Source organism: Pollicipes pollicipes, unplaced genomic scaffold (genome assembly GCF_011947565.3).
Source record: "Pollicipes pollicipes isolate AB1234 unplaced genomic scaffold, Ppol_2.1 Scaffold_7231;HRSCAF=8579_pilon_pilon_pilon, whole genome shotgun sequence".
NCBI classification, from domain to species: Eukaryota; Metazoa; Arthropoda; class Thecostraca; order Pollicipedomorpha; family Pollicipedidae; genus Pollicipes; species Pollicipes pollicipes.
The window spans coordinates 36,946,570-36,956,656 of NW_023597034.1; the positions used below are offsets into that span (position 1 = coordinate 36,946,570).

Sequence of the window (10,087 nt, forward strand, 5' to 3'; positions counted from 1 at the left end):
CTGGTACACAACATTCTCAGCAGTCCGAGCGCAGGATAAGCGGAGAAGCGCCGGCACGGCGAGCAGGGCGATTCGTGCCAGTGAAATCCAGCTGGCGTGATGCACGAGACTTGTCCGAGACCCCGCGCCTTCAGCCGTGAAACGGTCGCACCATAACGACTCATGGCAGGATGGTGTGGTGATCAGCTGACACCTGAGCTCCCAGCTCTAGCGCAGCCTGTCCCGCAGACTGCCCACGGGCACAGCCAGGGTAGCAGATGCAAACTTAGAACAGATTGGCTGAAAATGCGTTCATAACGCCTTTTGTCGAAGGCCAGCGCTGTTTTCGTCGTTCTCTGAAAATCACGCGGTATGCATGCGACTGAAAGCCTTCGTTGCCTCGCACACCGTCTCTTCGGGCCTCTCAAACGCGCGAGTCCTTGGGGATTCTCCGCGCGTTTAATTGCTGCCATCCATCGCAACGTGACGTGACGTGACGGCCTAAGCCACCAGGTAAACAAAATAGTCGCCAGCGCGTACGTGAGCCGGCTCTGGAGCGGCCCACATCGCCATCCCGTCCCCGAATGAACGCCGGAGACGACGAGCTCCCTTCCGAACACTCGCGCGGCGCGCGGATACGGTGCACTCAGAGCGTACATTGCCCGAAGACGTTCGTGTCAGGTGTGACTGGCAACGCAAAATTATTGACATTTATTGGATCCAACCCTAACGCGTAGTTAATGCTGGGGTTGAAACGTATCGATGCTGTCCTGCCAAGACAATACATATTGTGGGACGCATTCAAAATATGAGATAGTGACAGTCAAAGGCTTTATGACGAGGACTAAATACACGCTATTCTGTGACACGTTAAATTATGTATATATATATATATATATATATATATATATATATATATATATATATATATATATATATATATATATAAACTTAGATTGTACGGTATGCTGCCGCTCATTAGCGCCAAAGAAATAACTTACACACAGTTTTTAAGCATGTCCATCAATTATGCCCATTAACGACTGCTGCCTTCTCTGAAAATTGATTCTTAAATATCGTCATGCTGCATGTGCATGACGTGGTGGACATGCTGGTGCAATAGTTGCCTGATGAGGGGTGAGACCTAAGCAAAATTAACACTGTGTCGAACCTAACCACTCGTCTACAATAGCCAGGTAATATTTCGTTAATTTCGTCGTTAAGCGCCGAGGGTGATCCCAGGACTGTTCAGGACATGCGCGCACATAGTTCAAGAATTGGAACTCCGCCCCAATTTAGACACCGACGACTTTGATCGAAACTCAGTTGGGCAAGCATCGACACAGACAGGTGAAACTGAAAGTGAATTTGTCGCGTTCCGCGCCACCATCTGATCTCTTGTCTGCGGCGAAAGTGGATGGCACCGGTCGGCCCGGCCAGGACAGATACCTCGGACGAAGGACTGGCTGGTGGGGCACGTGCTCCGCCACCCCCGACCTGCCTGACGGAGGCCCGCCTACCGCAGGTTCTGGCGCCGGTCCATCAAAATATCACCCTTGGACGTCGGCTGTGTTTGGTCAGTTGGCCTTCTGTGCGGTGGGTTAATGCTCCACTATAGGGTGAGAGAATGACGCTAGAGCGACAGCGGCTTTGATGAAAGACTGCCGGTTACAGCAAACTGGAATGTTTGCGGACATAAGCCGCGACAAAGTCCACAAAATGTTTTCTCGCGAGGCTGCGGGAACAGAAACAAACCGCCCGGGGACGCCGTCGCCGACGCTGGACTTACTTTCGCTGGGAGCGGCGGTGGCGAGCGTGGCCGCCAAGAGCAGCGGCAGCAGGGGCCGGAGGGGCGCCATGGGCGGTCTGTCGAGCTCGGGCGCCGGGCGATGTCTGAGCGGCGCCGGCCGACCCGCCGCGGACGGCGCCCTGCCCGGCGACCTTGGCGGCCGCGTCCTCCCGAGGCGGCGCCGACTGCTCTCGGCCTCTCGCCGCCTGTGCGGACGGGCCCGCCGCCAGGTTAGGTCACCGCGGCGGCCGAGGCGGGTCGCAGGACGTCCCGCGCCTTGTGGCACACGCACAACGACGTCGGTCAACGAATGAGAAGCTGACCCCATTCAAAACCACGCACACACTCACACACACTCACAAGACTGGCATGCCATCATCTGACTCGCACCATATCCCTCAAGCCCCTGTACGGGCCAGTTTATAAAGCGCCGACTGGAGCCACGGCTCCTGCCGTCGTCGGCGCCGTCCGCTACACACACCCGGTCGACACAAACGGCCCTGTTTATTTGCGCAGGCACCGGAAAGGCGCCGTCGTCCGTACGGCAGCTTCCATTGTAAATCGGGTGTCGATGTGGAATGCCGCCGGGAGACGAGGCGACGACAGGGACTGCGCGACGGCCGACCAGCTGTCGGAGCCGACTGCCCCGGAGGCGCCTGCTCGACCCCCCCCCCCCCCTCCCCCAGCCGACCCGAGGGCGCTCACGCGACCCTCAGGGCAGTGAGCGCGTACTCGTCGTCACTCTCCTGCTCGCTTTTTTATGGCGTTGGGTTCCGCTGGTAGCCCTGTGATACCATTACCTTATTTGGGATCGTAGAGATTTTTAGAGACGTCTTAAGATCCTGTAGCTATCCCGTGGGAGAATAACTAGCTCGGAAGTCCGGCTTTGACTACATGTGGGTTTCCTGACAATCAATCCTCGTTTGTGGCATGCTGGTCATCTAAAGCGACTTTAACAGGGCTTCAGCCGAGCAAACCCGAGACACTAACAACAAGACACGGAATACCCCTTTCGGTGACCATTTTTTGGCAAAACACACTCAGGCTGAAATCGAGGGAGGCATGGATCCTATGCCCTCCTTAGAGTTCAAAATCATCTACAGAGCATGGGACCGCCCAGACAGGAAAATGACCGAATCTATAATCGTAAAAAGTCGGCGGCGAAATCTAAACGTACAAGGCTCACCATGGCCGATTATAGCGAAAGTGATATGTGCCTTGATGAGTGATGCGTGCTAACTTAAAATCGCTTACATGTGTAAGTGGTGCCTGACGCGTGATGTTCGATGCCTGTCCAATTGAAATCGTTTGCATGCAGAACTGATGCGTGGTATGTGATGCATGTCTGCTTTAACTTCCTTGCATGTTTGAATGAAGCGTAATACGTGATGCCTGTTTACCTGACTTTATTTGCCTGTACACGTATTTTTGCGTATTCCTATTCTTATCCGTGCACTGTATTGTAGTAATGGCGGGCAGCTTGCTCACTGTTTGATCCCCTGAATGTTGGTGTCCCGTAAAAACCGTGCTTTGCTGTTTCAAAAAAAGCCTGAATATCGGGCAAGATCATTGGCAGGCAATTTCGATTTCGCTTCTGCTATTGCCTCGATAAAGGTATGCCGTCGAATTATCCACTCATCTATATATCCAGTCTTCCGGTTTTTTTCCAAAGAATAAGGCCGTCACTACTGTCTTATATATGTATAATCAGTATAGTTGCCTCAAACTGGATGGCGGTGAACCGCGGCGACTGGATGACGCCGACAGCTGTTGCTTCTCAATGTAGTGAAAACATGCTCCAATCGTGTGAGCCTGCTCTCCTGGCCAACTCGGTCTGTCTTGATGCTAGCGCACCTTCCATTCTTAGAACAGACTGACAACTTTGACAACGGACGACCTGGTAAACTAAACACACCCTGTGTAGCACATGTCCAAAAACAAACAGACGATGACCATGGTGTGGACGGTGCTATCAATACCAGCTCACCGTTGACAATGTAAACGGAATCAAGTTCCGCTCATAGTTGTGCTTCTGATTGATCGCCAGGAGAATGGTTGGGATGAGTGGGCCGAGGGCAGCACGGGCATGACCATTCTTGGCTATAAACGGGTCGGACTGAGCCCCACAGTGTTATGCATAGTTATCGGCTTACTTCCAAACGCTTATGGAAGAACAAAGCCGAGCTTGTGGCGAAACAGGTTTAGATTTGCATATTTGTTACAAAAATGAAAGAAACTTCGCTTGTTTCACAGGCGCAGCTAGGGGGAACACGGGGGGCGAGGGCATGGCCTCGTGCCCCTGTCCCCCCCCCCCCCGGAGCCGAAAAAAGTCACTAAGCATTGGGCGAATTCATATACACTCTGTTCAAATTCACAATATTGTGTAGAAAAATTGACATAGCCAGGCTAAAGATAGCATTACCTAAGTGCCTGACCTGTTTCATGTCTGTATCTAGGCGTCACAATGACATTGACGACCACGTCATGACGCCGTGCCGCATTCCGTCACATGGGTGGTCAGGATGGCCCGCCCCAAGGTCAGTATGCCAGCCATTCCGTCACATGGGTGGTCAGGATGGCCCGCCCCAAGGTCAGTATGCCAGCCATTCCGTCACATGGGTGGTCAGGATAGCCAGCCCCAAGGTCAGTATGCCAGCCATTCCGTCACATGGGTGGTCAGGATGGCCAGCCCCAAGGTCAGTATGCCAGCCATTCCGTCACATGGGTGGTCAGGATGGCCAGCCCCAAGGTCAGTATGCCAGCCACTCCGTCACAGGGGTGATAAGGATGGCCCGCCCCAAGGTCAGTATGCCAGCCATTGCAATTCCCGATCGCTGACGTCAGCCCAGCATCAATTTAACGTAACGCTACGAGAAATCGCGCATTCAACATGCTTTTCAAAGGATGAGGAGACAACGAGAAGGCATTTACGGGCATTCGCGAACTGAAAATGGATAATATCGCTAACGATATTACTGACCAACGAGAGAGCATCCACACGTCCTGTGAAAGCACCGCCACCGACGTAGTTGTTCCAAGTTAACACACAGGCGCACTCGGCACCCTCGGCCTGGCGCACATCTCCAGAAGGTGGCGCCAGTTATGGCTTTCTGACCGCTGATATCAGGCACTTTTCGGGTGGGCTGAAAGCGAGGTCAACCCGGCTCGTCGGGTTCTGGTGTAACGGCGATGCTGGCTCTCTTCTCGTGTGGCCGGGTGCGATGGCTCACGGCTGTCGCATTGTCTGCCGTGGGTGAAGTGTTGGCGGAAGTGTCAGGTAGCAGCGCTCTTAGACAGTCCGGTTCTGGTCAGCACTGCCGTAATTACTTTGGAGGACATTTAGAGCCTTGACCAGATCCGATATGTACTGACAAACGGATAGCAGCTTCAATTTTTGGCCAATTAGCGGAGACCTCAGGTGAAGGGTTTGTAATGGATGAATATTCCCTTGCATCAATTTGCTGTGTCTGGCTCTGTATTTGCGTAAATTTGCGGCATGTATTTGCTGTTTTTTCATAAGTTCTGCTGCTTGTGCCAGCCAACAAATTTCAAATAATCAACATCATATTTTAGATATAACCCAAATGCAACATAGCCATTCGCACGCTAATGCTTTCGCATGCTCATCATTTTGAGGCACTTTTTTACAGAAGTACATTAGAGCGCCAGCCTTCCAAATCAGCCCACTAAGAGCGTAGAATGTTCGAGTCACTTAAGGCGCACGCTGCTTGCCGCTGACAGAAATGGCCTGCAGCCAGTGGCAGCGGCCGCGCTAATGATCGGATGACAGGTGAAGGTCACGACGCCACGTTAACCTTTCGCCGCAAAATCCTATCTTTGAACTGGAATTGAACCAACGGATGGTGAGATACTGTTGAGCAGCAACAATTTCTGTTGAGCGTTGCCGTTGATCCCAGAAATTCATCCATTCAAAGCTTCGAACGTAGCCCTCTAGCTCTCTAGCTCTAGCTCCACTACATAACGAAAATTCATAAAAAAACAGATAAATCTACTTAATTGAGAATAACTTGCAGGCATAAAGTCTTCTGCCTGCCACAGCCCTTCGATTAATCCTCATGATGGGAGGTGATTGATGAAACCTTCCTTAAGGTTGTTTTATGATACCTCTCCGAAAGATTTTGCAACCACGCCCAGTCTTCAGTTGTCTACAGGGCGTCCATTGCGCGTGCTTTGTAGCCAAAAACGTGCTCCCAGCCTTTCTGATTTTGTGGCAGCGGCGTTTTTTTAAGGATCACTGCACGGCGATATACGGCTGGGCGGACGGCGGACGGCTGCCGAGTATGCCGCGGAGCGGACGCGGCGGGCCGACATGGTTACATTAACACGCGCCCGAGTGACCTGCTCGATACCCTTCGCTCGGGTGGGGGGGGGGGGGTGGTCAGTTTGACCCCCTGAGGTCTCGGGAACTAAGAAAGCTAAAGACACTAAATTTACAGGGTGTGTTGACCTGTACGTGAACCCACTTAGGGTAACGTTTCAGGTTCCTAGGCCATGACCTTCGGGTCAAAAAAGGTCAAACAAGGTCAAGTTCCGGGCTGGTCTCCAAAGTGACCCCAGAACCTAGATCACCGTTTCTAAGCAAAACGTCACATCCTCATTCAATGTCAGTGACCTTGTTTGACATTTTGAAGGTCAAGGTGACCAAAATCATACAAGATCGCCTTGAGTTTTGCATTTGACTAAGCGACAAACATTACGCTAGGCAGTATGTTCATAAAACAGAATATTGGCCTGGGTCATTTCAGGTCAATGACCTATTCTAACCTCTAAGAAGTCCATGCAAAATGTATAATGCGGCTCCTGCTATCAATAAACACGAAATGAGCACCAGAAACTATCCCGCACAGCAAGCCCTGGAGTAACAACACAGGTTAGTTTTGACCTTGGTGTAACCTTCATACCTGACCTTAGGTCAATTTTATTTGGTTATTCAACTGCTTTGTTGCTTTATAAAGCATCTCAGATATGTATGGCTTCGTCTAACACTCCGTTGTTGGATCAGATTGAAGAATTCCCTAGAAATTGCCTTCGCTGAAACCATAACCTGACTGACCTGCCATAGACCAGCGACCTTACAAGGTAAATCTAAATTTGTGATGCCAAACGATCCACTATTCAATTGTCTACAGTTATGCTATCTTTGGCGCGGCTACGCCGCGCCGTTCGGAAACCATTCTGGACAAACCATTGGGAGTCAATTGGACCCCCAACCGAGCGTGTCTTAACAGAGTCATGCATCATAAATATATGACCGAAACACAAAAATAAATAGGCATCATTGTACTGAGAATTGAACAAGGAACGTGCCTGCCTCGTTAGGGTTTGTGTCTCTGCGAGTCGAGGTATTTGACATTTGAACATATAAAGCTGGCAAAGTCGAATTTTCATGAAAATTTGCATTTTGACCTGGAATAATGGCGTCAATTATTGAAGTACGAAACACACGAAATATTTCAGATGATGAGACTTTGTTGAGATCATTCCACTGATGCTTTCCGCTAAGCTTCATCTATTCATTTGTGAACGCCTGGGGAAGTCGCATCAACCACAGCCCCGCATCAGCCCGCGTCTTGAAAACGGCAAATCAGGGCGCGGGTAAAGTCTTTTGTAAAATTGAACCCCAAGAAATTATCTGCAATCTGTGAATCGATGCAGTTCGCAAATAACTTGGTTACTTCTCATTTCCACAGCTTTCTTTTGGTAGCAGCCTTGAAGCAAGTGAGTCCATAATTACAGACGGTTTTTGCTGACGCATGAGTATCCTCCCATGCACCCACGAACGCACAGCTGCGGCATCAAAAGCCGTGCCAAACTTACAAACAGGCATCCAAGTGAACGTCCTGTTCTTCTGCGTCATCGTGTGCAGCAGGCGGGAAAATCCAGCCCGAACGCTGTATGCATCGCACACAGTCATTTCAACATATCCGATTTATGCCGAAAATGCCTAGTCGACACTGATTTTGTGACTTCTGACTAAAAAGGCGAGTAAGGTGAGGTTACACAGGTTTCATGTTCACGGCGTGTTCACAAGCCAGTGAGAAAGGCATTGGTATTCAGGATGTATTCGTTGAAAATCGTGGTGGCGCTTATGTTTGCTGACGCGGAAATCCATCAACTTGCAGAAACCATTCTCTGTGTGGTTGTGGCATTTCTCGTGTGGGGACGGAGGATACTGCCGTTTCCCCGCGGCCTTTCATTGGTAAGCAACGAATGCAAACGCGCTGTACTGTCGTGGCAACCACGTCAACACGGCTGGCGAATGTTCTCTGGATTTCCATCCTGGGTGTTAATCCTTGTGCTGGTCGAGCTGAGAACAGACCTAGCAGGACTTGGCTCCAGGCAAGACTCATGCAAGTGAAACTAAACAGCATATCCACAGTATAATCGCTTTACATTCTTTCCCGCGTGCCGAAGACCCGACCGCTGCCGCGCCGTCCACAGACGGTTGGCCCGATGACGCTGCGACCCCGCCTGTGCCTGCTGCTGCTGCTCGGGCGTGTGCTGAGCGGCCCTGGCACGGCGCCCGTCCTGTACCTGCGGACGAGCGTGCACGGCGTTCTGCTCGCTCGGCTTGCCAGCGCCTCGCCGCTGCAGTGCTCCAGCTTCTGCAGCCGTCGGTCCGACTGCTTCTCCTGGAGCCTCGAGAAGGCCAGCGGCACCTGCAGCGTCCTGGGCGGAGCCGCTCGCCTCGGAGTCGGGCGAGCCGCTACTGGACGCTGTTTCGGCGCGTGCCGGCCGGCTACCGCCTGGGGCCTGGCGGTGTGGCCTACCGCTGTATGCCGGACGTGAAGAACCATTCGGCCGCGCAGGACGCCTGTTCGGAGACGACACAGGGAGCCGTGCTGGCGGCTCCGATGAATGACGAGAGCATGGCGGCACTCCTGAAGACATTGGTCTCAGTTAACTACGCCCAGTTGGGTATGATATGCTCCTCAAATGTGTACCGTAACATGACCGGCGGAGTGGTGCCAGTGAAGGCGAGTTGGTTCCTTGGAGACACCATGGGAACATGCCCCTATTCTACCCCGCAATGTGTTCGCACGAATCGCGACGGACTATTCCTGAGAGCTTGCAGCGGCGCTCATCCTTACATCTGTCAAGTTCAATTCTGAAACCAATAAGTCAGGTCCAATTGATGCTTTTGGCCATGCCACTCGCTATAAGAAGGGGGCTTTATTTCAGAGGCTCATATGTGGCGAGCATGAGTGCCTCATAGTACGGAACGTTGTAAGCTACCTACATAGCTTGCTGCAGTTGCGATTCAAAATTAGATCAATTCAGTCAAGTGTGCTACCATAGGTATGGATCTACTGATAGCAGTGTTTTCCAGACGGCGGATATATAATGAAGGGTAGCACCATGCAATTTGCCACATAGGTGAGTACTTGTTTGAGCCTGTTGCCAAAAACAAAACAAAACATTGCATCTGGTAATTTCGGGTCAATGAGACATGACGCCAGATCCCCACGCCCACAGAAGAACTTCCAGGCGAATGAGCTGCTTCTTTTGTTGCTTAACCGTGGTGACGCATCAATGGTCCATGGTGAGCAAATAGTTGTGAGGCAATGCTATCTATATGCTGTATCGCGCAAATAGATCACGTTGAACTGTTCAATAGCCATTCAAATCTACAGTTTCAATAACTTTGATTCCCAGGGCCTGACGAACTCTAATACTTTCTACCACCGGTCTGGATATACTGATTATCTTGACCTAGAAGCCTAAAATTGGACTTGAAATGCCTAAACAATAAAGCTCTAAAATTCTCGGGCATAAATATTTCGGCTGTTTTGCCTTTTTGCTAGTCATATCCAATCCCATGTTTGCCAAGAGCATGGTTAAAGCACATCATTTTCAACTCGACTCTTAACTAAACTAGGACGCTATCGGTGAATCGGAGGTTTTTTGTGACCTGTTTGCCCGGCAAGGGAGAAAAGGTCCGCCAACTGGAGGTAATGCTTAAGCACCCTTGCTATGACTCGTCCGAACCCTCATATTAACATTTATCCCCACTCCTAATTTGGACAAATCCGAAAAGCACGCATTAGGATTCAAAGAGGCCTCTCTGCCTCTAAATTCTTCATCTTCGTGTGAAGCGATGGTGAATGTGGAAAAAGTTAGATGCAAACCATCAGAACAGGCACTTTTTATGGCAAAATGGTACCAAAAAATACGGTGACATCAAGGAGTGCCGGCACGGCCACTGCCGCGGCACTCCCTGTTGTCATGGAGTGCCGCGGCAAGAACAAGTGGTATCACTCCTTGTGATACCACTTATTCCGCCCACGTATAAGTGTT

General features: G+C 51.0%; 1 protein-coding gene across 1 annotated transcript in view; it reads right to left on the reverse strand.

The window, feature by feature from the left end:
• LOC119110070 (vitellogenin receptor) overlaps window positions 1–8,660 on the reverse strand; it is a 36,348-nt gene extending 27,688 nt beyond the window's left edge. Inside the window, exons 1-2 of the mRNA XM_037233813.1 lie at window positions 8,560–8,660; window positions 8,361–8,458 (exon numbers count right to left, since the gene is read on the reverse strand). Coding sequence (XP_037089708.1) covers window positions 8,361–8,458; window positions 8,560–8,660 — 199 coding nt within the window. The remainder of the gene's footprint in view (window positions 1–8,360; window positions 8,459–8,559) is intronic.
• Window positions 8,661–10,087: the final 1,427 nt, after the last annotated feature.